The 27854-nt window shown below is 48.8% G+C and overlaps 2 protein-coding genes across 2 annotated transcripts in view; both read right to left on the bottom strand.

The window, feature by feature from the left end:
• Window positions 1–549: 549 nt before the first annotated feature.
• LOC128569225 (maestro heat-like repeat-containing protein family member 7) lies at window positions 550–27390 on the bottom strand. Its single transcript, XM_053567348.1, has 19 exons — window positions 27252–27390; window positions 26313–26433; window positions 24668–24757; window positions 19194–19298; window positions 18295–18430; window positions 17762–17859; window positions 17024–17173; window positions 15616–15770; window positions 15235–15370; window positions 14415–14593; window positions 13537–13674; window positions 13191–13308; window positions 12626–12766; window positions 12136–12309; window positions 9593–9751; window positions 9215–9337; window positions 8257–8362; window positions 6302–6367; window positions 550–1704 (listed from the first exon to the last, which is right to left on the bottom strand). The coding sequence occupies exons 1-19, from the start codon at window positions 27272–27274 to the stop codon at window positions 1475–1477; spliced, it is 2448 nt and encodes an 815-aa protein (XP_053423323.1). The 5' UTR covers window positions 27275–27390; the 3' UTR covers window positions 550–1474.
• A 214-nt stretch (window positions 27391–27604) lies between these two features.
• LOC128569226 (maestro heat-like repeat-containing protein family member 1) overlaps window positions 27605–27854 on the bottom strand; it is a 75094-nt gene continuing 74844 nt past the window's right edge. The window contains exon 22 of the mRNA XM_053567349.1: window positions 27605–27799. Coding sequence (XP_053423324.1) covers window positions 27605–27799 — 195 coding nt within the window. The remainder of the gene's footprint in view (window positions 27800–27854) is intronic.

Below are 27854 nucleotides of genomic sequence, written 5' to 3'. Positions count from 1 at the left end.
TCCATAATTACCAAGTTGCGGAAGCACCCAAATGCCAATCAATACATGAATGGATTTACAAATTGTGATATAGGTATACCATGGTATATGTATTCAGCCATAAAAAAGATGGTTACATCTTTTATGTTTACCTGGATGGAGTTGGAACATATTCTTAGGAATACTATGAATCCAATTTATAAACACTTACACACTCATACAAATGATAAAACACAAATGTAGTCTAGCAAGAGGGAGGGGAAAGGAGGGAGAGGGGATTGGTGGAAGGAGGGAGGGCATTTTGTGAGATCTCGCCGAATGTGAAAACTGCATGTGTATATTTCTTTTCTTTCTATCTTTCTCTTTTTTTTGTGGTGGGATGACAGAGTCTCACTTTCTTGCCTTTGGTAGAGTGCCGTGGCATCATAGCTCACAGCAACCTCAAACTCTCAGGCTCAAGTGATTCTCTTGCCTCAGCCTCCCAAGTAGCTGGGACTACAGGCGCCCGCCACAACGCCCGGCTACCTTTAGAGACGAGGTCTCACTCTGGCTCAGGCTGATCTACAACCTGTGAGCTCAGGTAATCCACCCGCCTCGGCCTCCCAGAGTGCTAGGATTACAGGCGTGAGCCACCACGCCCGGCCACAGGTATGTTTCAGAATTCACTAAGAGTAAATTACAAATGTCTTACCACAAAAGAGAAGTGAGTGAAGTGATGGTTATGTTAATGAGTTTGATTTAAGCATTGCACATTATATATCAAATAATCACATTGTACCCATAAATCTAAAGTTATGATTTAATAACAAAATTTTTGAAAAATGAGGTGGATGTAGTGGCATGAGTTTCAGTTATTCAGGTGGCTGAGGTAGGAAGACTGCTTGGGACCAGGTGTTAGAAACCAGCCTGGGAAAATGCTGAAGCCTGCACTCTTAAATATAAGATGAAAAAGTATCTTAGGTGGGTGTGGTGGCAGGTACCTGGAGCCCCAGCTACTCAGGAGGCTGAGGTGGGAGGATCACTTGACTGCAGAGGTCCCAGGTTGCACCAAGCCATGTTAGCACCCCACCATACTCCAGCACGGCTGATAGAGAGAAACTCTGTCTCTTATACAGGTAAGAAGGATCAAAGGCCACCTAAGAGGTTAGTTCTGATTCGTACCCATTTATGAGTCATTGACTATTCACGGGTGGTCACTACAGCCTTTTTCTTTCGTTTGTTCAGATGTCGGGGAGACGACCTTTGTCCAAGGAAATGGGCTAATTTGGATAGAGACTGAGCAGGCACATTTGATCTTAGGAGATGCAGAAGGTTTCTGGTGGGTTGGCTGCCGTCGTTGTTCACTGCAGCTCGAACTCCCGCCTCCAGGGATCCTCCCACCTCAGCCTCCTGAGGAGTGGGGCTCCGGGCATATGACACCGTGCCTGGCCTCAGGTGGACTTCGAGATGATCTTCTTGAGTCTCATTTCGATATGTTGCCTGTCAGGTGGCACGTTCATAATCTTCCTTGGTGCCACCTGCGAAAAGATTCTTGAAGGTGTTGCCAACAGTTCTTTTGCCCACGCTTGCCTTTGACGAGGTGCACTTTCCTCCCCGGGACTTTTATGCCCATGATGGTCCTCCTGGAAGTGGGCAACTGGGAGGCTGGATCGCTGACTTCTGCCAGAACTTCTTGGGCCAATGACCTGACCTGGTGGTCCTCGTCCCTTTCTAGTCTTTCCAAAGCTGAAACAAGAAGGAGATCAGCTAAGACTACAGATCCCTCAGGACTGTCGACTCAAACCCCATTCTTCCCTACCTCACATGATTTCACTTAGCATAATTTTTGTCTTGATCAAAGACATACTTGTTTCATTATACAAAATATATAAAGTAATCTTTATTTTTCAAAAAGGAAAGGAAGAAATATCACTCTTCCCCAGAGATAACACTGCTAATAGGTTAGTATCGACCTTTGCTGCATTACTTTAAACACCTAATGTACACAAAAGTTTTATTGACAAATTAGCATTAGCATATTTTACTTCCAGAAAATATTCCTCTGTACAGCATATCTCATCATATGATTCTATTCTATTGTAATTTTTCACTGCTATAAATAATCATGAATTTAGTCAGCAATTATTTACTGAGTATTTCCTGTCACCAGGCGCTGTTCTAGGTGCTGGGGATATAGCAGTGACCATTGACACAGAGTCCCCACCCTCGAGTCATTAACATTCTGGGGGGAGAAAGAAAAATAAACAAGTAAACACAAATTCAGTCCAGACAAGGAAGCCAAGTGGACTAATGAGACAGTAACTGGGAGGGGCCCCTCCAGAAACGGCAGTCAGGGAATGCCTTCCTGAGAAGGTGACAACCCAAGATCCCAAAGCCTGGGGACTAGCCTGAGAGCCAGCCAGCTGCAGGGGAGGGCAGAAGCATCCCCAGTGGGAGAGAGGGGTCTACTCATGCTGCAGGGAGTTGCAGGGTGGCTGCGGCTTCTGGGAAGGGGGCAGTGATGCAGGCTGAGGTGAGAGAGGCAGGCAGAAGCAGAGCCCCCAGCACCAACCTATGGCACTCAGAGCAGAGAGAAGCTACTGGAGTGTTGGAAGCAAGGGGGACAAGGTCCAATGTCCATGTTTTAAGCAGACTCTGACTGCTCGGTGGAGAGAATGCCACAGAGATGAGGAAGAGGGTGCTGGAGACTTGTTGGAGTGGTGAGGGATCCATTGGGATGGGAACAGGGAATAAAGTCAGAAAATTCCTAAGCACAAAGACAATGGAAAGAATCTTGGCTCAGGAAACATTTTACTTGGAGGCCTTCAAACCCATGCTTCCACAGTATCACTGCTTTCATTTAGATCAGAAAAGAGCTGCTGGGCTTCAGTTCTAACAACAAAGCTGTGAGGCAATTGAAAAAAGCATTTGTTGACCCGCGGGTTCCTTGGGCACAGATGATGGGTGTAAGGATATTTAGAAGTACCCTTCCTTGGAAAAATCTGCCCCTTGCCCAGGGGGTTTGGGAAGTCCATATTGGAGGAGGATGGGATGGGAAGGCATGGGTAAAACTCTGGAGGACTGGGGAGTCCAGGACATGCAGCAGACACTTTGGTTTTGGAAACAAGAGCAGGTGGCCTCGGAGGTAAATAATGACAAGTGTCAGAATTAAAGCCAGGTTTACAGCCCAAGGGGAACAAACCCTGCTGCCTAGTCGTCAAATTTCTAGGGGTAGCACGGCTGCTCTCTGAGAAGCAATTAACAAACTCCCTGCTCCTCTACCACAGCTTTAAGGACCTTCCCGACCTGCCACTCACACTATCACCCCTTTCCGTAGCCCAGAAGCCTGCTGCAAGGAAACAAATGTGTCGTGAGACGTCTACGTGCCACGCAAAGCTCAGTGCTCTGTCCATTTTTATTCAATACTTAGAACAACATTTAAGGGCATCAGTATTATCTGTTACACAGATGAAGAACCTCAGACATAGAGATGAAGGAACACATCCTCCAGGCCAGGTCCTGATCCAGCTAGAATTTGACATTTGCCTTGCCGATGTTAGAGTTTATGCTTTCTCATGATATCACTGACTTTGAGGAAAGGAAGGCCCTGACGAATCACTTAGTTCAATCCTTAATTCTCTAGGTATGAAATTACCATAAGGAAAGTAAGAACTTATCCATCCCCAGTTGTATAAAAGGTATTACCTGTGAGTAATTTGCCATTATCTCAAAACAGTTTATTCAAAATAGTATCTTTCAGGAGGCCCCGGGCTAACCTAATTGGCTAAGAACCGGAAGACAGACACTCTGAGCACACATATAAACAACAAATTGAGCAACCTGCTGCTGAACCATCTCTGGTTCAACAATGACATCAAGATGGAAATCAAATCCTTTAGCCCAGGGCACCGAATGCCTACGTCACAGAGACAGGAAGATCACCAGTTAACGACCTAAGTTGCACCTCAGGGAATCAGAAAATGAGAACAAATGAAACACAAAGCCCACAGAAGACTAGGGAGGAGAAAGATCAGAGCACAACTAAATAAGTTTCATACACACACACACACACACACACACATACACACGGATCAATGAGAGGAAAAGTTATTTTTTTTGAAAAGATAAACCAATTGAGAGAGTTCTATCAGAGTTCTACCTGACCACTAGCTAAAGTAAGCAATTAAGGAAGAAAGAGAATTCAAGTAGGCTCAGTCATAAACAGGGGACATTACAATTGATACCACTGAAAGACAAAAGATCATCCAAGACTCGGACAAACACTTCTATGCACACAAAGTAGAAAATGCAGAGGAAAAGGGTAAGTTCTCAACAATGAAAACCTCCCAAGCTTGAATCAGGAGGAAATAGAAATCCTGCACAGATCAGTAGCAAGTAGCAAGACTGAATCAGTGATTTGTAAAACCTTCCAAAAAGAAAACAAACAAACAAACAACAAAAAACACCTCAGGAGAAGATGAATTCACAGCTGGACTCTACCAGACCTACAGAGAAGAACAGTGGTACCTATACTACAAAAACTGTTTTATACCACCAAGAAGGGAGTCTTTCCTAACTCCTTATACATACCCAGTATGACACTATAACCAAAGCCAGGAAACAACAAACAAAAACAATAGACTGGTACCCCTGATGAACATGCATCCAACAATCTACAACGAATTGCCAGCAAATTGAATACAACAGCACATCAAAAATAGTAGTTCACCATCATCTCGTGGGTTTCATCTCAGGGATCCCACACTGGTTCAATATAGAAAAATCAGTCAGTATGATTCACCACAAAAAACGAACTGAAAAGGAAAACCATATGACCATCATGATAGATTTCAGAGATAGCATGTGATAAATCCCAGTGCCCCTTCCTGATTAAAGCCCTTAAAATACTAGGCACAGAAGGAACATGCTTCAAAATCACAAGAGTAGGTCTCCAAGATGGCAGTTTAGAGACATCTTTCATCAGCCACTGTCAGTATTTTGGGGGAGATGAGTGTCCTGCCACCTCCATTTAGATTGTCCCATCCCGAAACCGCATCACAATGACACAGAGAGACAACATGGGACACCAGGAGCAAAAAAGATAAGATGGGTGTGAGGCCTGCACAGAAGGCAGGTGCAGGGGAGTACAGTGACCCAGGGACAGAGCCTACATGTGGAATCCCTGGGGGACTAAGTCTGCCCCGAGATTCTCCTCCACCCCGCCATGGCTCCCTGTCTGGGTGAACCAGGGATCAGACTGAACTTTGGATTGGACCATCCCTCTGGGCATGTGAAACAAACAAGAACTGAGGTTCCATGGGACTCTCAGGGCCATGAAACTGGCCCTTTGGCCGAGAGCAGAGAGTGCATTCTGCTTCTTTGGGATGGAGCCAGGTGCTTGTGTATGGGCAGTCGTGGGAGCAGTGGAGGGTTTAGATGTGCACTGTACTCAATAGGAAACCAGCCTGCTGGGTGCCTAGCCATCCTACTCAAGAGAGACACAGGAGTGGAGTGTGGACTACTGACCCCTTGAGCCGGCTAACATCCTAGGGGTCCCAGTGTGACATGGCTTTGCATCCAAACTCTGGGCTTGGACAGCCATCTCAGTCTGGGATATAAGCCAGAGTGGGCAGGCCTTATTCAACACAGACCCCTTGAAACCACCAAGTACTATCTGGATAGCTGAGATTCATCCTTTGGAAAGTTTTATGTAATCCTGAGGAGTGTAGCACCCTCTCTACTTCACTTTTCAGGTGTTCCTGAATGCACCCAGAACAAAAGCAGGGAAACATGACCACATGTCCAGGGCAACCTGCTGGTAACTTCCTGCTCCCAGCATATCCAGAGGAAAAAGTATTTTGGAATTTTTCCTAATCCTGGAGTGCTACCTAGTGTCTTTATGAAATTTTCTTTCCCTTTCCTAATGCAAGACATGATTGCAAGAGGGACTTTACCTAACAATTGCAATCAGTGTAACCTGCCTTATTGTACCCTCAATGAATCCCCAACAATAAAAAAAAAAAAAAAAGGAAAAAAAAAAAAGAACAAGAAACTGCAAGTTTTTTAGGGACAGGGACTGAGTCGGTATTGAACACCTCTCAGAGTGAGCACGGACAACACACAGTAAGTGTTCAACGACCCCAAATATTAGCAGGGTTTTAGCTAGTAAGTAGGATGATGGAAAACGTGTTTTCTCCTCCTCGGTCTCCATTTTCTACTTTTGTCTTCTGATCATGGTAAAAATAAATGAATAAAACGTGTTCTTAAGACATGTCCCCGTCCTCCGTCGTACCGTACCCCACCACTTGTGTAATGCAGAACCTGGCACACGGCCCGGACTCACCGCTCCTCATCACCTGCACGTCCTCCTCATGCATGTTGTTCGTGTTTATGTGCTTAACGGTGCAGCCTAAAGACAAGACACATGGAAATTCATTCCGGGGTTTCTAGACTTTGAGGCTGCCTCTTCCCCCGCAGACAGTAGCAAATATGGAAACGTTTCAACAAGTTCTAGCAAGGAGAATAGCTCAGAGATGACTCGCAGCCTAGACAGCACTGTCTCAGCAAAAGAACAATCTCAGAGTGGCTGCGACCCCCAAATTATTGTCAACCTGTGACAGAGAGAGCTGTCAGGGCCTGGGACTGGCCAGGTCTCGGGCCCAGCTTAACTAGGTTCTGGTGGCAGACCACTAAGCTACCTTGCTCAGGAACAATTTCTCTCAGGTGCCTGAGGGCTATCTACTTCCACAGGAGAGAGAGAGAGAGTAAAGTAGCCATAGAATAAATAGATCTTAGTCTTTAGTAGAGCTTGGTAATCTTCAGCAGAGAGACACCGTGCTGGCATTCTGCAGGCAGGAGAGGAGACAGAGTCAGAGAAAGCGGGATCCAACGCACATGCTCCCGACTGCCTTCTCCTCTAGCCTAATATAAGGCTGATCTCCTGCCTCTCAACACCACAGGTGTAGAGACTGCCAATTCACCAACGCTCTCATCTTGTGAGCTCTTATGCTTGTTAGGAGAGCTAAATCCCTCTCTCCATGCCCTCTCTCCAACACCAAGGTGTTCCATTGTTGAGCTATACAGGTATTTCCTATAACTCTCAATCCTCCTATCCATAGGCTATACGGGCTGCTACAGAGAGCACTAGCCCCGATGGTAGCCTCGATGTGACTCTGTATGGGGCTCCCATACCAACAGGAAGATGGGCAAAGAGCAGAAGCCTATTAATTCTCAGAAATGAAACGCACGCCAATGTGTGTTTCATGCCAGACAGAATAAAGCTTTACCCTTGCTGCTGACAAGCAATATTGACCATCCAAACAGCAAGATACTATCTTTCACCTATCATATTGGTGATGATTTTTGAAATATTACCTAGGGTTGGCAAATGCTCATAGAAGTGGATGCTCATATACAGTCAGTAGAAATATCTACAGTAAGTAGAAAATAATTCAATCGCTTTAGAGAGCTCTTTGGCAATCAAAAGCATTAAAATTTTGCATGCCTTCTGGGTCTAGCAATTCTACCTGAAATTTATCTTAACATACTACTCATGATGTCATGCAGAGTGTTGACCACTGCTTCCCTGCTTATAAGAGTAAGAAATGACACAGTAGTTCACAGGATTCAACATTACGATCTGATTTAATGAACAATCTTATAAATCCACCCATATGATGGACTTAATAATATGCAGTTATTGACAATAATGTTGAAGAAAATGTAATGGTTTAAATTTGTGATACAGCAAGAAAAACAAAACAGGAAATCAAAGTGCCTTTTGAAAAGCGCTTGTGTGTATGTGTGTGTATTTGTGTACATAGTATATTGTTAAGAAAAAACTCCGCAATGTTAGCAGATGCTACATACAAATGGTGAAAATTTGGCCTTATTGATTTTCTTCTTTTTTCAAATCAGGATTTTTTAGTCTTTCTAACATTAACACTCATTACCACTGTAATTCCAAAAATATTTTGGAATGTCTGCAGGGCCCCACTCGAAGCAAAAGTTTTGCCCCATGTGTAAAGCTTATGGCACTCTTCCTCACAAAGCAGTTCCTGGACAGAGGGGACACACACATGGAAATGGGGTACAGGCACATCAGCCTCCTCTTCCTCCCTGAGCCTATCTAGGGTAGAATCTGAGGCCTGCCCACTGATCCACATCTCTCATCGGGTCAAGGCTGGGACAGGAGGAGACTTGCTTCATCATGCTATGGTTCCACCTGGCCTTCAGCAGAGGGTCAAGGAAGCCTATGCTGATGAGAAAAGGAGGAACCTCCGGGAGCCACGCCCTTACCTATGACGGTGAGGGCAGCTGCCTTGAGGGAGGTCTGCGGGTTTCCCAAGATCTCCAAGCTCTGGGACAGTAAGTCCCCCATGAGCTGCTGTTTGCCTCTGCGTACCTGCAGAGCCAAAGAGGGTAGTGAAGACCAGGAGAGGGGCAACTGGGAACCTTACCAAAGACCTTCTAGCAGCCACAGCATCCATACTACACACAGCAGCGTCTATCTCAAGGCACCATGTACTGCATGACTGTGTGCCCCAGATCCCCCAACCCCTCCCAACCCAGCCCAGCACAGACTCAGCAGCCAGTGCAGAGGAGCAGGTTGCCACCCTGGCTCCTGGCAGGAGAAAGAAGGGCACACTGACATGGATCGAGGCGGCCCAGGTGTGCGCTGCCCTGACTCTCCCTGGCTTCACTGATCTCTCTGTAGAGTGGAGGGGAACCCGTCCAGCTCCCTCCATAACTGCAAGGTGTCATGGGGGGCTGGTGGTGAGGTGCTCTGTAAAGTGCTCTACCTGCATAAGGGATTCCTGATACCAGAATTACTCACACCACTGTCCGACTTACATGCTCAGCCCTTAAATGTTCGGTTTTCAGCCAGGATTCCTGACCTCTTGCCTGTTGTTGGCTGCAGGAGCCATAGGCTCATAAGACCATGACTACTGACCTCACGTCCTGATGACTCCTGCCCACAGGGCTTCCCTTCCTACCTCTCTGTCTTCTGGCCATGCAGTGACCCTGCATTATGTCCCCAGCCTCTGAGGCAGGGATCAGGACACCAGCAGGATCAAACACAGAGCACCAGGGCCTGGCCTCCCAGGTGCAGGTTCTCAGAGGTAACTGAGGCTAAAGAACGAGAATCAGGGAACTAAAGGAAGGTATCTGTCACCCTGCCCTCTGTCCACCGAATCCATTGTTCTGTCGTAGGGATGAACGTTGAGGCCCAGCTTCCCCAGGGACCCTCACTCACCAGGTACGCGCATGTATCCTGTATCACCTGCAGGTGGTTGCTGAGGGTGATGTGTTGGAAGGTGCCGGTCAGGGGCACCCAGCCAATCACCTTTGCCCACTCACTGAGGGCCTCTCCACAGACCTGTGGGTGAGAGGGGGGGTCCCCAATTCCCACTCCTATGACTTCCCAGGCCAGGGGCTGAGTGGAGGCCCCTACATCACTAGGAGAGGGGAAGAGTGCTGAGGGCCAGCCCAGAGGAGGATGCCAAGAGGTGGATGTGGAGTGTGCAGCCACAGCCAGGCTCATGAGGCGAGAGCCGAAGGGAATGGGCCGTGTGTTGGCACGAGGGGGCATGATTCGGGCCTGGGCTTGGCACGACAGACACGGCCAGCGTACCTTGACCACTTTGCTGTTTTCCTGCTGCACGTTCAGCAGCAAAGGGAGCAGAAATTTACACAGTTCCCTTTTCATGGTGGCTCTGGCCTTATATTTCTTGTCCCGTCTCAGCATGTAGCCCAGAGCAGAGATGGCTGCAATCCTCACTGGCTCCCTCTCCTGCCACAAAGCACAACATTCCTGTGAAGAGGCCGTGGTCTCCTGGCCCTGTCAGGCCTGGTTTCCTTCCATCCACATCTCAGTCTACCTGTCCGAGTGCTCTGGCTGCACTGGCTTACCCAATGCAGAGACCACACAGCCGATGTCTCTGAGTGGCCTCTTCGGCACAGCACTAAGAAGTTAGTAATGCAGGCACAGGGCCAGGCAAAGCAGCATCGTGGCTTTAGTGCTAGCATGGGCCATTTATTTTCTTCCTTCTAAGGATTTAGCTCAAGCATGACACATCTGAAACGATGCACATTTTTATTCTAGTTACATTCTGAAGAAAACTGTTTAAGCCTCTATTAGTTAATGTAAATTTATAATGGCCATCAACAACTAAGCTTTGTGTACTTTCATGAGTATATCACATATACCGTGAGCACCTGTCATGAGTGAGGCACAGTGCCACGTGACAGAGACATGGTAGCACAAGAAGGAATAGTTCCTGAATGCAGGGGCAGACTTGGGAACAAGTTGCGTGCACACACTAGAACAAAATGGCCAAAAAGAGACATGATTCCTTTAGCACTTCAGTGACAAACACAAAGAGAAAACTGTCACATACATGGCAGCTCAACATGGGTGACTGAGCACCACCCTAATCATTCCATGCCTGGGTGGCAGAGTAGAAATACGTTTCTACAATTCATAATGGATCTGAAATATTAGGTGAAGCTCCTCAATTCCCACCAGAGGACGAGAGTATTCCTGAAAGATGAACAGCAGACAGAGTTGGAATTTAAGCACAAATTACAGCCCAGAGTGTGGGCAAGAAAATAGTACTGCAGGTGGCAGGAGGTCTGGGAGTGCTCTAAAGCTCAGAGGTTGTAAACATAGGGAGCAGGAGATGATTCTGGGACAGCGAAAGGTGCTGGTTTGGGGCTGTCATCCAGCCATCCTGTCCAGGTTCTCCCTCCACCCCATCCTGATGACCTAATCGATCACCAAGCAGCAGGGCATGGAACACCCCAGCAGAGCAGGGAGTGCGGTGTCCAGGACAAAAAGAGATGGATCCCTGGGTGTCTGGGACTCAGGGAGGGCAGGGAGCCCTAGAATCCAAAGAACGGCTATTGCACACCCAAGTGAACCCTCTCCCTAGATGCTCCCCCATGGTCCCTGAAATCAGGCTGCAGAAAGAGGCATTGCTTTCACAGAGGGTCCACTGAGACTCTCTACTGATGCCAGAAATCACACATCAGCCAACCATCGAGGAAAACCAACACTACAAGGAAAGAGACCACATGTGAGAAATACCATAATGGGTATGTCATAAACTACTAACAACTGAAGACAATCTGAGGTAAAATAAAGACATTTTCATACAAAGATGTAAATGTTTACTACCTTCAGACCCTCACTCAAGGAACCAGAAAGGAAGGGAGAGGCGAACCCTAGGAGGGAGGAAAGAGCTGTAAGAAGGAAGGTGAGAGAGACGTGTAAACATGGTGATTCTAAGTAAGAGCCGACCGTATGAAATCACAGCAGTCGTGGTGGCGAGAGGATACAAAGTCCACATTGGAGACGTGATGGCAGATGGACCTAAAATACTAGATGACATGCATGTGTGACCCGGGAAGGTGTGATGGGAATTAAACATCTCCAGTCTTCATGTTGTTTGGATGGTGCGAAAAGGCACTACCTTTAGGCATTGTTAAGTCAAGTTCATTGCGCAAGCTGAATTGTAAAAGTAACTGAAAGATGGATAAGTCAGGCCTTGACCTAGCCACTCAGGGGCCTCCAGAGTCATAGCGGAGATGAGATCTACACTCAGATCATTCCAACCCAAGGTTCAAAAGCCAAGGAAGTTACAAATGTCACAACAGGAGCACAATCAGCACGTGTCTCAGGGGTATTGAGTTCCCTCCAGCACTAAGATGCTGTGACCTTAAGGAGGAGTGGGGAGGGTAGGTGTGAGTCTCTTAGTCCAAATGGCTGAGTCTCGGATTTCTCTTGCCACAGGACTCTAGCTTTCTAAGGTCCCTGTGCTATGCGGGAGTACAGCAGGCCATCAGCTCTCTCCCTCTTCACTCCGTGAGTAGTCCGTATCCTTAGGGTGAGCGCAGTGTGTGAGCTTTCAAGTGTGGGTCCAGTGGCTCCTCCAGGGAACATCTGGGGTCAGCGGAAATGGAGGCATGTGCTACCTGCAGGTGCTGGGAGGGTACTTGGATGAAGTGTCCAGAGCACAGCTCCATGTGGCCAGGTTTCCTTTTGTCTTCCCCTCCATTTTCTCATCCCTGGGCCACAGGCCCTTGGCCTAGCCCCAACGCTTAGCTCATACCAAGGTGCAGCCTCAGCCCAGCTCACACCATTCCCAAGGGCTCCCAGGGGCTGCAGGCACATACGTCATTGATGAGGGGACGCAGTTGCTGGCAGATGCTGCAGAACATTCCCTGGATGTCCTTGTTCTTTCCGTGGTGGATGATGTTCTGCAGGCTCCTCACAGCCTGCACCGTCACCCGCACCTCACCATCCAGGAAGCCTCGTAGGAATGGAACCAGCCTCTTGAGAGCCTTTGACTATGGGGAAGAAGGCAGAGATCACTCAGCACCCTGGGGACCACGCAGCATTCTCAGGACTTAGAACATGGAGTCAGCATAGAAGAGAAACAGATGTGGGAATCCTAAGGGCTGAACATGCCGAGGACAGAATGGCTCTGAGGGCTCGGGCAGCACGAGGACATGCCTGGGTTAGCGTCCACACTGGGAGTTGTGCTGCCCTCAGATGGGGGTGGGGTGGACTCAGCCCGATGCAGCAGAGGGAGCAAGTGAGGAAAATAAGCAAATGCTTTGGGGATTCACAGGTGGTCCCACTGGACTCTCACCACACTCTTACATTTTCTGGGTGCAGTGCCAGGTTACTGATTCCCTGCAGGCTGATTTCTTGCATAATGATGCTGGGGTCTTTGAGCCAGTGGGTTAGAGTGGACAGTGACACTTGTCCCAGGGTGTGTGCCACGGTCGGGTGCCAGAGCAGCTGAAGGCAAAACACCATGGTTATGGATGGAGGAGAGATTGTGGAGCCTTGGGCACCCTCCAGACCTGCTCAGAGCCCTACACCAGTAAGGACTGTGTCCAGGTGACAGAGGTGGCAGATCTGGTCATGTGGAGCGGAGACTGTGGGGAAGCGCTGGGGCTCATGCTGGTAAGGCTTGAATGTGGAGCCCCACGCTAGGATCTGTGCATCATCCTGGGAGGACCAGAACTGCAAACACCCTTCCCAACTCTCCTTGCCTCCTTGAACCAGTCCCCTGACATGACAGGGAAGGGAACCCCCTTTGAGGTTGCTGGATTCTTTTCTTCTCCTTCCTGGGACAAGTTACTTAATATCCCGCTAAACAGGCAGTCCCTAACTACCAGAAGTGGACGGCCCAAGCTCTTGAGCTCTCCCCAGCTCTCACCTGCACATAGAAGGCCATGCCCAGGATCTTCCTACCCTCGTCCACACTGTAGAGCAACTTGTGAACATGGCTCAGGAATCGGTGGAGAAGGGAAGGTTCACATACTCTCACAATTGCCCTGGGATGGGACAAGGGAAGCCAGCAGTTGGCAGGGGTGGGGGAGGGGTCGGGGCCAGTGTGCACCCACAGGGAAGACATGAGGCCTGAGGAGTCAGGACAGCAGAGGGCTGGGCATGGGGACCGAGGGCGGGAAGCTGCTATGTTTGTGTGCTGCCCCCGGGAGCACACAAGAGACCCTGGGGTCAGGGTCGGGGTGATGCCTTGGGCACTGGGGAAGTGGCTGCACCTTGCCAGGTCCATGGCCCCTACGTAGAAAGACGCAGAACCGGACAGCAGGTCCCAGCAGTGATGCTCATTTGCATGGATCAACACTTCCTCATGTGCAGCTGCCAGGAGCAGCAACTTCGCTACCTCCAGGGCACACCTGAAGGCCACCACCATGCAGATAGTGAAAAGAAAAGGACAACAGGTGGGCAGGGTGCTATGCCCGGGGCTGCACTCCTGCGCTGGTGAGCTAGAGGCGGTCTCAGCTCTGGTAGCGGGATCTGCTCTCCTGCTGACAAGAAGTCCCACTCTAGGGCCTGTCCACAATTGCCCATCCACTCAGAGTCCAATGACAGACACTGCGGGGATGTCCTAGCGTCCTGGCTTTCAAGTCCCGCTGTCACTCACGACATGTACCCCCACATCGTCAGAGTGTCTCTCCTTTGTTTCATTTGTTTTTGTTTTCATTCCGGGTTTTATTGGAAGCAAACACTCTGAGGTTGAAAAACAGCACCACGGCCACTGATGTAGGAGCAGGGTCCCCATCTCCCAGTTGAGGAGACCGAATCCCACTTGCAGTGGACGGCACAGCTAGTGAGGATGCCACCCAGGCTGCTGCTCATGGCCAAGCCTGCGTGCAGTGGGTGACTAGGACCTGTCATCTAACATCCCACTGCCCTCTTCACGTGTACAATTACAAACACGGTAGGAGCCACGGTGTGAGCAGTGGAACAGTGCACGTGATGGGAGGAGTGAGGAGAAATCTGAAATCTGAGGCCACGGTGCTGCCTCACCCCAGAGACATCCCTTCCTCACATCCCTAAGAGATCAGCATCTAGCCCCCTGGTCTCCCAGAAATGAACTCGCTGCATTTCTCTACCACCTGGAGGGGAGGCTTACTTAGTGGGGTCAAGGGACCAGCTCTGGCTGCTTGGGCCCCCCTCCATCTTCCAGGGAACATTTTGCTTAGTCACACCGTAGAGATGACTCAGCACAGCCAACAACAGCTGTGGGAAGAATTCCTGGACGGCCTCCTGGCACAGGGGTCCTGACAGCATCTCACGCAAGGCACATGTCACCTGGGGAGTGAGGAGCAGAATCGCCCAGGCCTGGACCATGATCGCTCACCCTGAAAGCCTGGGCTGGAATCCAAACCTCTCCTTCCCTGTCACTGCCCAGTGGGTGTGGCTCACTCTGACCCAGGCTTCTAAGAAACATCCAAAAACTAAATACCCACACGTGACACCTAGGGAACTGAGGGGCCACCCACACCCAATCTGCTTCCTTTTTAGCACACTTGACATTAAACATGGAAAGGAAAGTGACTCTAACTGGTCAGCAGAGGATGGTTTCTGGCAATCTGAGCACACAACCTCCAGGCCGCCCAGCCTTCTCCTCCTCTGTGCCCCATGCCACACCCTCAGGCTTCTGTCAGATGCTGCCAACCCAGAATGCTGAGCCAGCACAAGCAGGTGCGCCCTATCAGTGTCCTTTTCCTGCAGTGGGGCTGGCCCTGCCCTTTTTCCACCACACACTCTTACACCCACAAGTGCTGAAAGGAGGGCAAAGTGAGCTGTGAGGTGCGCACTCAGGATGCAGGCTGAACACTCTCCTCTTTGCCCCTCCCAGGGCCTACTTCACCCCCTGAGGTCAAGCTCTTTCATTCACAAATCGGCCCTTAGCTCCTCAGTAGGACATGCCAGCCCCCTCATGTGCTGACCACCACAGGCTGGGCGTCCATCTCCCCTGTGTCTTCTCTGTAGTGGCTCATTTCCAGGAAGTCAGTGAGCAGCTGCAGGACATTGAGAGCTGTGTCTCGCTGGGGGCCAAATGCCTTCCACACGGCCAGAGTCGTGCTGCAAGACCCAGGGACAGCAGTGTCATGCGCTCTGGTCTCGGGCCCATGAAGAGCCAGTTCGCAGGTACAAAGGAGTGAGAGCAGAAAGGAACCAGCCAGAGGACATGGAAATGTGACTTGCTGAGACCAGAGAGGAGGGAGGGCGGGACCATGTTCTTGCAAAGCAATTTTCATCTGGGCTGGGGGCCAGACACAGGGGACTTCCTGGGCTGTAGAAGGTGCCCTGAGCCAGGGCAGAGGTACCTGTCCCAGGGCAGGGGCTTGCTGAGCAGCATGGGGATGACAGAGCAGGTGTTGCTTCCTGCCAGGGAGCACATGGCCTGCAGGGTCTCCTCCTTCGTGCGGGGCTTCAGACTCCTGCTGAGCCACTGGAGGATTCCCTCCGCTATTTCCTCCACCTGCGGGACAGACAGAAGTCCTCAGGGCTCCTTCCCTGTGACCTTCCCACCTTCATCCTCTACCAAGTTCCAAACTCCAGGGGCCTACTTGCAATCCTACCAGTGGCTCCCTTTTCAAGGCAGAGTTCTGGGGGCCAGAGGCCAGACCAGCAGGGCCCACAGAAGGCACTGTAGAAGCTGGTGACAAGGCTCACTGTAGAAAAGTACCTTCCCACGGCCACAAACTTTGGGGAAGAACTGCCGGGTTACTCCGGAGGAAAAGCAAAAGCACCGCAGACACATCAGAGGTTCTCCTTCCACATTCAAGCAGATTTCCTTTTCTTTATTTTTTTTATGCATTGACTTGCTCTGTCACCCCTTCTAGAGCACAGTGGCATTATCATAGCTCAATGCAACCGTAAACTTCTGGGCTCAAGTAATCTTCCTGTCTCAGGATCCTGAGTAGCTGGGTCTTCAGGGACCCACCAAAATGCTTGGCTAATTTTTTCTCTTTTTAGTAGAGATGGGGTCTCAGTGTTGCTCAGGCTTGTCTTGAACTTCTGAGCTTAAGGGATCCTCTCCCTTCAGCCTCGCCAAGTGCTGAGATTATGGACATGAGCCATTGTGTCGGACATGAGATTAAATTTCAAACAATTTTCAACCCTCGCAACTACAGGATGAACTGGTTTTGGGGGTGGGGGCTCCCAGGCTCTGTCCTGGCCCTCACAGCACTAATACAAAGGGTCTGGGAAGCCTATTCCAATGTAGCTTCAAAGACGCCCTCAGAGCATCCTTCCAGTGTTGTGACCCTGGCCAGACAAGTCACATAAATGAGTGAGGACAACAGGTATCGGTAGACTCAGGGACAGGAAGAGGGGTGGAGAGAGCCCATGTACCAGCCTATAAAAGGGACAGTGCCCACTCAGAAGGGTAAGCCCATTTTAAAGTTGTTTTCAAACAAAAGGTAATGCATTCAAAGACCACTCCATAAGCTTGTTGATTTGCCGTCCAGAGTCTAAGCTCCTGACACCCCCAGGGTACCAGGGGAATGTCCCCAACAATAGGCACTTTTGAGCTCAGGACTACACATGTTACAGCTCATGGGACCACAGAGAAAAATCGATTCCAAGCCTACATTTTATAGATCAATAAATTGAGGCCAACAGAGAAGGGACTTCCTGAGGCCCTCCTTCTGGTTAGTACTAAGTGGAGCCAGGAGAGAGCCCAGGGCTCCTGATTTATGGGGCAGAGCTTCTGCCACAGTGCCACACTACCTTTATCAAATTTCTGCCCCGCTCTTTGATGACAGCACTCATCAGCTGGGCAGCAGCCAGAGACAACTTGGCCTTGCTGTTGCTCAGGCCCTCCATGGCCTCCAGCACCAAGTCGTAGAGCTGGGATTGGGTCAAGCACCCTCCAAATGCCTACAAGAGAGGCCATCAGTCTTGATGCACCTGGGCCCCTACCTCACATGGCCCAGACCACCCTTCCTGGGAAGGGGATGAGGGAGAGCCCTTCTCTGGAGCAAGATGCACTTCTGTCCAAGGCCTATGCTGGCTGTTGAGCTCCCAGAGGACACTGTCACTAGAGCCAGAGTCTTTGGGGGTGGGAGGCAGAAACACTGAGAGGCTGCACTGAGAGGCTGAGTAATGTGGGACTCAGAGGTGAGAGGCTGCAGAGACAGAGCAGTGGGAGCTAGGGGCTGGGGCTGGGGTCCTTAGTGCCACTCCTCTGTGGCAGGAGTTGGCATCCATGTCACTCTGGAAGCACCAATGCTTCCAGTGGACTGAATCACTAGGAAGGATCAGAATTGGGATATGCACAGGAGAGCATGTGGGAGCCCCAAGACTGGGCCTTTCTTCACTCAGGGACAGTCCTCCAAAGAAAACCTTCATGCCAGTCATGGAGAGGGAAGGCAGGTGGGATATGAGAGTCCCAAGCGAGGTGGCAAGAACATTATGTGAATGAGAGGCCCCAGCTCTCCCCGTATGACTCAGGCCCCACGCCCTCACCCTGCCAATTTGAAAGGTGTTTTTATAGAAGGTGTTGGCACTGTAGGCTTCCCTCTTGGCCTCTTCTTCCAAGTGCTTTTCTGATTTCCTTGACATCTCTGAAACAAACACCCCAAGCCCATCCCTCGCGTAGTCAGAAGGCGTCTTAGGTCACCCTCTCCCACCTTTCAGGGGACTTTGGCCTAGCCCAAAGCACCTACTGAGCTAAGTCAGCTTGGAGAGAGGTGGGGGTGGCCAAGGGTGGAGCACAGTCAGCATAAGGAAGCTGAGGGCTCTTGTCTAGGGCCCTCCTGTTGCCTGGCTCAGAGCAGAGACAGAACTAGGTAGAGTCTGAGGCTCAGTCAGATGGGGAGGAGCTGATTCAAAAGAACTCTTTCCTGAGCAGGTATTCTGTCCCAGGGGCGTTATTGCAGTATTTAGGGGCAGGTCCCTCCATGGAAATGAAGTGCTCAGGTAACTTCTAGGCCCTCACTCTTCTGGATCAGAGAATGTGGGGAGGCTGGAGAGGAGGGAGGAGAGAGGGCCGAGCATACTCTTCTGCAGCAGGAGGACACAGTAGAGGCTGTAGACGGCTTCGGCAGACAAGATGCAGATGCTGTCCACGGGGTCCTGGCAGTGTATGGCCAGCATCCTCACCAGGTGCCCTAGTCGGGTGAACTGAATTTCCCCCTGGGGAGGAAAGCCAGAAATCCCATATTATCCCAGCCACGCTTCTGGGTGGGCTGTCACAGAGAAAAAATGTGAAGTAGGTGACACGTGTGCCAGAGACCTGAGCGGTGAGAGTAGGAGCGGGGAACAGGGAAGGAATGAGGTGAGGTGTGGCTTCAAAGCATAGATGCCAACATAGCTGGGGAAGGTCCCGACTGTGTCCCCTCTCTGCCTCTTGACACCCCACTCATGCTTCAAGCCCAGCTCAAATGCCCGGGTCGTTTCCCTACCCACCTCTTCCCATTCTGAAGTAGAAAAAGAACTGGGTAATAACAAAGTGTCAACTGTATTCACAAGTTTGCTCTAAGCAGCTTGCCCGGATTCCCCGACTTGCGACCATTTGTTTCTGTGTTTTTGTGTATTCTTCCCAGCACACTGGGGTTGGGCGTTCATCATGGCACTGGCGGAACTGTGCTGGTCATCTACATATCCATGAGAGCCCTTAGCAGGGTGCCAGGCCAAGGTGGGTGTCCAGTGCCTGCTTGTTGAAGTGAATGGAGACTGAAGCATGTGGGATGAAACTGAATTTAGGGATGTACAAAGAGACCAAGTAGAAGGTAGGGGAGGCAGAGGGAAAGGAGGAGAGAACATGATGGAATCCACAGGAGGACACAGAGCATGGGACAGGGGGGCAGAAGGTGAGACTGAGGGTCCAAGGCCAGGTGACAGATATGATAATGTTGCTGGCGCCAGGGCTCATGCTCCGGGGCAGATAACCACTCACTTTGAAGTTATTCATTTTTAAAGTAAAGCTGAGAACGTAAGAAGCACATGACATGGCCCGTTCCCGCTCATGGTCCTTCTGAGAATTTAGCCAGGTCTCGAGGAGCTGGTGGGAGAGAGAGAGAAAAGGAGCAGCTCAATCAGATGCATCTCAGAGGGTGGGAAGGTAACCTTGAGTGTGGCTTCTGCAAAGTGTCAGGGTCACACTTCTGAGAGCAGGATTCTTTGACCTGGAGGTTCATTGTATGTGGGTCTGTCACCAGAAGCCTTCGTTTTCCCAGCCCCCGATTTTCCCCTTCTGTAGGCGATAGAAATCTCTACACTATACTTATGGATGATTCCTACGAAAACACAAGGCATAAGTCTCCCCAAATACCACTGTTTCAAATACACATCACTCCATGTCAACCTGTAGCAACTAATCTGACAAGGATGCAGGTATACAAAAGGAAATTAATAATTGAAAAGGAAATTATTATAGCACAGTAGATGAAAGCGTCCACAAACAACCCCAGAGAATACTGATGCTGCACTCATGAAAACAAATGAAGGAGAACTCCCTTCCTGAAGCCAGGACCAGCTCCGGTAGCAGCTCTGATCTTAGGGGCCAGACTCTGATGAAATGCCCAAAGACAAGACTGGGGTTCTAAAGGCCATTTTCCACAGAAAGGAACAATAGCCTCTTGAAAAAGCAGTTGGTTCCTAGCCAGGGGAGGAAAGGTACACAAAATTTTCCACTAGAAAACAAGGAAGTTCTTGGAGAGTCCTTGAGTCATGCTGAAATGGCTCAGGGGTCAACTTGAAGAAGTTCCCACCGACCAAACGTGACACAGTGGAACTATTAATGACAAGAATAGTTCCCTTAATTCAAACCCGTCAATATTTTTAATTCATTCTAAATTTAAATGATATGACAGAACCACCTGGGAAGCAATCTTACTAAAAATTAATTCTACATCTGATCAACCTCCAGATCTAATAACCTAGGAAATACTGAACGGAGGAATTTGTGAAATGACCCAGAAAGGATATACTCAGGGCAACCCACAATGAGCAGAACTTACAAAAGAAATGACTTGGTTTCTTCAACAAATATATGTCAAGGAAAGTGACAGAGGACAACGAATAGCTGAAAAGTCTTCAGCAACCCCATGGACGGGAATGTACGTATCGACAGTAGAACCGCATTCTAAGGGAACGTAGTTTTTAAAAAACATATTTCTGAGACAATCAGGCCAAAGTACACAATGAATATTTATGACACGAAGAAATTAAATCAAAGTTACATTTTAATTGTACTAATGGCAGCACAGGCATGTACATGTATTTTAATAGAATCCTTATGTTTGATAAACATACTAAAATGTTTATGGATTAGATGATATGGAATAGCTTCAAAATAGATCAGGGGTAAAGAAGTTGGGGGACGTGAGGGGTATAAATAAAATAACATGGATGGGTCAGAGCTGATGATTGAAGCTAGAACGTGGTACATAAAGTTTATGACTCTATTCTCTCCTCTTTGGTAGATGCTCGAGATTTTCTAGATCAAAAAATTAAAAAAAAGTAAGGCTGGAATGTTAGAAACAATACATTTAGGGACTCTAAAATAACTAATTAAAGAAAGAAACATGATACCAGAAGGAAATTTAGACATCAGGTTTGAAGGAGCTGCACGGAAAGCGTCCATATCTGGTAACTGTGATAGACTCCTCTTCTATTCATCTGTGTACCATATGTTGGCTGGCTCAAAGGAAACATTATGAAGTTGTCAGATGGGATTGTAATGTAGGTAAATGTAACACATGAAACAACTCCAATATAGACAGGGTAAGAATCAAGGGCTTTACCGGCTGATCAAGTCTCTGCATTCCACTTGAGAGGGTAAAATATGGATTCTAGGTAGGCTTGGAAAACGTTAAGTGTGTGTGGAGAAATCCCTAAAGTAACACTGTGACAAGTATATAAGTAGACACAATCAGAAGCACAATAGGCAAATTAAATTGTAACACTAAGATGAGAAAATAACCCAAAGGAGGCAAGAAAGAGGAAACAGACAAAGGAAAATCAGAGGAAACAAACAGAACACAAGTAATGAAAAGGTAGACTTAAAAGCTTATCGATAATTTCTTTAAACATGAATGATCTAAACACACCAATTGTCAACATGGATCTTTTTTTTTTTGTGGTTTTTTGGCCAGGGCTGGGTTTGAACCCGCCACCTCCGGCATATGGGACCGGCGCCCTACTCCTTGAGCCACAGGCACCGCCCAACATGGATCTTTTATAACGTGCTTTCGAATGGATTTAAAAATACAGCTAACATGGATCTTTTATAACGTGCTTTCGAATAGATTTAAAAATACAGCTAGCTCTAGCTTAAAATTAAAAAACGGATAAAGATATACCAGGCACACACTAATAAAAGGAGAGGGAACTAGGAGAACGACAGACAAGTAGACGTCATCCCAAAGACAGTTATCAGAGATAAAGAGGATATTTCATGATTATAAAAGGTCAGTTTACCACGAGGATGTAACAATCCTAACCAGTACACACTTAACAGCAGAGCTTCAGAATGAGTGAGGCAAGAACTCACAGAACCAAAGGAAAACAGGTGAATGCAAAGTTACAGCTGGAGACTGCAAACTCCTCCCTCAGTAAGCAACAGAAGTAGCAGAAAATCAGCAAGCCCACAGTACAGAACTGAACACCACCCCCGACTGGCACTTTAGAATATTCCACAAAATGAAGGCAAAAGGCACATTCTTTTCAAGTGCACATGGAACAATCACCAAAATAGGCTGTATCTTGCTACATAAAACAAAACCCTAACAAATCTAATTAAAAGCATGCAAAGAAAGCACATGGACAGCAAACGTGCCCATGAGAATAGAATCGATACCATTAGCCATTAGAGAAACACAAATTAAAACCACAGTGAGCTATCACTCAACCTGTCGGAAAGGGTAAAGTAGAAAATAACACCAAATGCTGGCAAGAATGCAAAGAACTTGGACACCTCACGCATGGCTGCTGATGATAACACCGGGCAGCCACTCTGAAAAAGGGTTTGCCAATTTCTCATAAAACTAAATATGTACCTTCCATAGGACTCAGCATTTGTACTCTTCAGCATTTGACCCAGAAAATTAAAACTTATCTGCACAAAAAGCTCTCTCACAAGAGCCTTCTTCATAATCACCCCAATTGGGGAGCCACTCAAATGTCTTTGAATGGGTGAATGACCAGATCAACTCCCGTGTATCCCTGTAGTGCAAACTGCTCAGGAATACAAGGAACCAAGCTTGCAACATGTAACAAATTGGAGCATTTTAAGAGCATGAACCCATGAAAAAGAGCCTGTCTCTGAAAGGTTACATGCTGTATGTTTCCATGTCTATTATATCCCCCCAAAATGGCAAAAATAGAGAGCTGGAGAAGGGGCGAATGGTTGCAACCAGGGCACAGGAAAAAGGAGGGGACTTAGCTGTGACTAAAAAGGGCACTACAAGGGTTCTGCAAGGTGACCAAACTGATCCACATCAGCGATGGTGGTGTCACTGCTCACGCCCTGCTCCACTGAGGTCAAATGGCATATAACCCACTAGCACACAGAGGAGTGCACGTCAGAACTGTGACAACTGGGTCAGAGCTGTAGTCTGACAGCCGGGCCCAGATCCATTTCCCTGGCCGTGACAGTGTACTGCTGTTGTATATGTAAGATGTCACCATGCGGGGAAGCTGGTGGAGCTTACACGCAACAGTATCTACTAACCCTCAAATTGCTAACTCCCTGTGGATCTGCAATCGTTTTCAAAATGAGAAGTTAAGGAAACTAGCAGCAAAACAATTGGAAACAGCCCATGTCCATCCACAGGGGAGTGACCGGTAAACTGTGTCCACACAGCAGATACGACCACAGAATCGTAAGGAAAGTGTCTGGGAACTCGTGAGAGTGACAGAAAAAAGCTAGGGCCGGAGAGCAGGCACTACCTACTGTGTGGGAAGGACAGAGAAACAAGAAGAAACCAGAACACACATTTGCCCTTTTACAGTGGAACCAGGAAGGGCAACTCGGACGCAGTATGAATGGTGATCTCTAGGCAGTGAGTGGGAAGGAGCTTAAGAGGATGGATGGGAACAAGACTGCTCTGAGAAGACTTTATAGTTTTCACTTCTTTTTAATTATGTAAATTCTGATATAATCAATATCATCAATTAAAAGAACAGAAGCCCTTAATCTTAACAAATAAATCTAAATTATATCAATTTAATTCCATCACCAAAGAGAAAATAAGTATCTCAACTAACTTCTTGAGTATTATATTTGGACTATAACTGCTCAGGAACCTCTCCCCCTGATGACCACAAGTGTAAAGAAAACTGAAACTTCATATGGTAACTGGGGAGCAGGATACTCAAGAGAAGGCCAAAGTATCACACTCATATAAGCTTAAGTCACTGAATCCATAATAAAAGGCGACTCAGTTTAGTCATGGACAAATGATTCAAAGCTGGGCATTACCCTCCCAGTCAGGCACTTTATAAACTCTGTCACCCAGTCATCAGCCCAACTTTCCATGAGCCAGGTACTGTCGTCACTCCAGAGAAGAGTGAGGTGCAGGGATTGTAAATGAGTCCCCTGGCCACAGCACTGAGGATGGAAGCAGGCCGAGCAGTGGGGGAGGTGCACAGCGCGTACTGCTAACCTGTGACTAGTCTGAGGAGCAGAGGGCAGCTGAGGAGAAGGAGGTGGCCTTAACACCAGATGAAGGAAGAGGAATCATTTCTCCTCGAAGGGAGAAGACCGCAGAGGTTCAGATCCCACCAGCCATGATCGCCTTCCCTCAAAGCTCTGCACGCAACTCTCATCCTCAGTTCTGCCTCTTATCCTGTCCTTGACGGTTTTGTTCCCAAATATAGTGAGGTAACAAAATTCACATCTACCTCAAACCCTCAGGATGTGATCCTGCCTGGAAATAGGGTCTTTGTGGATGACACTAAGTTAACATGAATTCATATTGAATTAGGTGGACCTTGCCTAATCCAACGTTTACTGTTCTGATAAAGAAAAGAACACACAGACACACACACACACACAGACACACACAGACAGACAGACAGACACACACACACACACACACACACACACACACACACACACACACACACACACACGGGAATATGCCCTGTGAAAATGGATGCAGAGATTAGAGTGACATGTCTACAGGTAAAGGGACATGAAGGATTGGCAGGAACCACCAGAAGCCAGGAGAGAGGATGGAAGGGAAGAAAGGATTCCCTGCAGATCCTCCAGGGGGAGCTAACCCTGCCAACACCTTGCTTTTGGACATTTCCCTTTGTGTCTGGGAGAGATTACATTCCTGTTGCTGTAGCCAACCAGGTATGGTGCACTGTGACAGGAGTCCCAGAAATCCAGGACACCAACTTCCAAGTGTCCCTCTCACTGACCTCCAAGCAGGACTGGATCTGAGTGGGCCTCTCAGTGACGAGTGCTACCATGAGCCTCTGGAGAGATTGCAGGCTCCTCCTGAGCAGTTCCTAAGGAGCAGAGAGGGACTCAGAGGATGCCTGAGGCAGCAGCCAGCCTTCCCCTGCCCGGGGGTCCACACCCCTGCTCCACACTCCAGCTCCTCCAGCCTCCTCACTCCTTCCTGCTCCTGTTTTCCTTGCATTTCCAGGAACTACTTGCCCTCCACTGGTCTGAATGAATCCTCTGTTGCTTTCCGCAGGGCACAGGACAGTGCCCTTCCCCTCTCACCCTCATGAGAACCATGTGGGCCCTGCCCAGCAATAGTAGGTCTTTGCTTTTAGGACAAAACCTTAGAAAGAAAACAGGTGATCTGCCTGCAAGGGCTTCTGCAAGACAGCTGTGGCCTCAAACTGCTGAGGAGGGAAGGCAGCTCCCGTGGAGTAAAGCACTGCCACGGAACCCACCCCCAGACTGAAGCCATTCCTCTGGGCAGTGGGGATCCCAGCCCTGTCCAAATGCCGGCAATACCAGCCAGTACCTCACTGAGGAATGTGTGAGGGGGCAAAGCCAGGGGAAACCCCCTCAGCTCTCTCTCATCTCTAGAGAGAGTCTAGATGGAGCCGTCTTTCCTTCATTACATAAAGAAATGTGAACTGGCAAAGAAGCGTTGCCAGTCCATGGAAAGAAGGCCCAAGACAAACAGACCTACTGACTCCAGGAAGTGAAAGTATTTCAGTAAATTGTAGAAAACATTGTTTATAAAAATGCTGATTTTGTTTTTTTGTTGTTGTTGTTGAGACAGAGTCTCACTTTGTCACCCTGGGTAGAGTGCCCTGGAAAGATAGCTCACAGCAAAGTCAAACTCTTAGGCTCAAGTAATCCTCTTGCCTCAGATCCCCAAGTAGCTGGGACTCAGGCACCCTCCACAACACACGGCTATTTTTACAGATGGGGTCTCCCTCTTGCTAAGGCTGGTCTCCAACTCATATGCTCAAAGGATCCACTGGCCTCTGCTTCCCAGGGTGCTAGGATTAGAAGCGAGAGCTACAGCGCCTGGCCCTGTTTCAAAAAATGTTTATGAATATTCTTAGTGAAGCTCTAGATGCTATGGTATCTGTAAAATAAGGACATCCAGCCAAGAGAAAGGAACAGACAAGGTGGAACGGTTCCTAGGAATGAAGCCTAAGAATGCAAATGTGAACCCCAAATCCCTCCATCCCTCCGCCCCCCACAAGGAAAGCTCTTGGCTCTATAGGAAATGGACTCAGGCCTCCTACTACTGGGACTCCCTGAAGTCACATAACCATGCGCCTAGAGTAAAGTCATGTTTGAACCTTCAGACTGCTTGCAATTTGACATTTGTAAAGGGAAGGACTGAGTTTCCACTTAGGGGACAGAATATTCAAGGGGTAGCAGTGGCCATCAATGGGTTCCCAAGGAGGAAGTCAACCTCATGGCCTATTCTGGCTGCCTGACTCAGCAAACCCCTCCCTCCTCCAAGGACAAAATTTTTCTCTGTTGAAGATGGTAGAAGAGCCTCATAAAACTGCCAAGCCTTTACTTCACACCCTCTCAAAAATAAATGATCAAAAACAAGGCAATGACCATCAGACAGCGCCTCACCTCGGTGGGATCCGAGGCCGCCTCCTGCAGGCCCTCCGAGGGGGGAAGGCAGAGCACACTGTCGCAGCATGTGAGAAGGACCTCTGCTATACTGTCCGACTCCAAGACTGGCTCAAGCTTGCTAAGGTCCAGAGTGAAGCACAGGGTGAGCAGAGAGCGTTGGCCAGACAGGACAGTTGGGGAAAGGAAGACTGATGGTACACAGAGAGAGAGATGGTGGAGACAGAGCAGTAGGTAGAGCAAGAACCAGGGAGACACCAGAGAAAAGGGGACCTGAAAGGGGAAAGGGGAGGAAACAACATCCCAAGGCAAAAGGACCAGAAGTTGGAAAAAAGAAACCCAGGGAGTGAGAGCAGGCACAGTGATTACAGGGAAGGGCACCAGGGCTTGGGGTGATATAGTGCTCTCTGGTTGTCCAGATGTCTGGAGGGAATTCAGAGGACAGAGATGGACATGGGGGGTGTAGTCAGGGACAGCCCTGGGAGCAGAAGGAAGCCTGGGGCAGAGGTGGTGGCAAGGCCCTGAGGACATGGGACAGGCAGGCTCCCTGGGTGCTCACGACATCCCACCCACAAACCCTTAAGAAAAGAAAGGGCAGAAAGTGTCCACTCCTGCCTGAGGGCTCTCCTACACATACGGTGCATCTTACAAGGGTACATGTGAAATTTACTAAATGTAGAATATAAATGTCTTAACACAATAACTTAGAAAAAGGCCGTGAAGGCTATGTTAACCAGTTTGATGAAAATATTTCAAATTGTATAAAAAAACAGCATATTGTACCCCATGGTCGCATTAATGTACATAGCTATGATTTGATAAAATAATAATGGGGGAAAAAAAAAGGTGAAGCAGAAGATGAGAGGTGGAGAGGCACCAGGGAAGAGGGCAGAACTCAAGCCAGAGGAGGGAAGGCAGAGAGCAGTGGCAGGTTGCTACCTGAGGTCAGAGATGACGTTCATTGCCTTCTGCCTAATGGAGCTAGAGATGCAGTCCAGTGGCTCCTCCCTGATTAGCGCCTGTGACACCCCACCCCAGAGACCAGGAGGACCATGAACATGCTCATCTCACCTTCCTCTCCCTCCTCCCACCCCAGGCCCTGCTCACTAGAAGGTGAGACCTGAAACCTCCAGGGACTTCCAATGAGCAGGATCACGGGGACAGCACCCCCTCCACTCCCAACCTCGCCCCACAGTACTCACCCCCACCTGGAGCATGGAAAAGAAGGATGGCAGCAGGAACAAAAGGCTGGAAACTCTGGGCTTCTCTCTTCCAGGCCTGGCCTAGTAACCCTACTGAGGCTTTCCCTGGGGACCGTCCTCCCTCCGCCCTGCTCTCTGCCCCGCCTCCTGAGTGGTGCTTACCGCCATGGAGGTCACAAGGTCCTGTTTGTGGGGAAACTTGCATGACAGTGGAATGGGCTGGGTGCTCAGGATGCTTGTCATCTGGGTCAGGGCATCCAGGTACTCAAGTTTCAGAGTCTTGTCCTGAACCAATGAATGTGCTCAGAGTCCTCCCAGGGCCAAAACGACCCTGGGCCAG

This window comes from Nycticebus coucang, chromosome 17 (genome assembly GCF_027406575.1).
Source record: "Nycticebus coucang isolate mNycCou1 chromosome 17, mNycCou1.pri, whole genome shotgun sequence".
Lineage (NCBI taxonomy): Eukaryota > Metazoa > Chordata > Mammalia > Primates > Lorisidae > Nycticebus > Nycticebus coucang.
The sequence above is the reverse complement of the archived record's forward strand: the minus strand, read 5'-3'. Positions and strand labels throughout refer to the sequence as shown.

Bases quoted from the DNA above. Each gene is read 5' to 3' on its own strand.
- LOC128569225 (XM_053567348.1), bottom strand. From the start codon at position 27,274: ATGAACGTCATCTCTGACCTCAG. The intron at 17,860-18,294 runs GTATGCTCGGCC...TGTTTGTTTCAG, and splicing joins TGTCCTCCTGCTGCAGAAGA to AGATGTCAAGGAAATCAGAA. The intron at 1,705-6,301 runs GTGAGTCCGGGC...TTCTTGTTTCAG, and splicing joins CGTGCAGGTGATGAGGAGCG to CTTTGGAAAGACTAGAAAGG.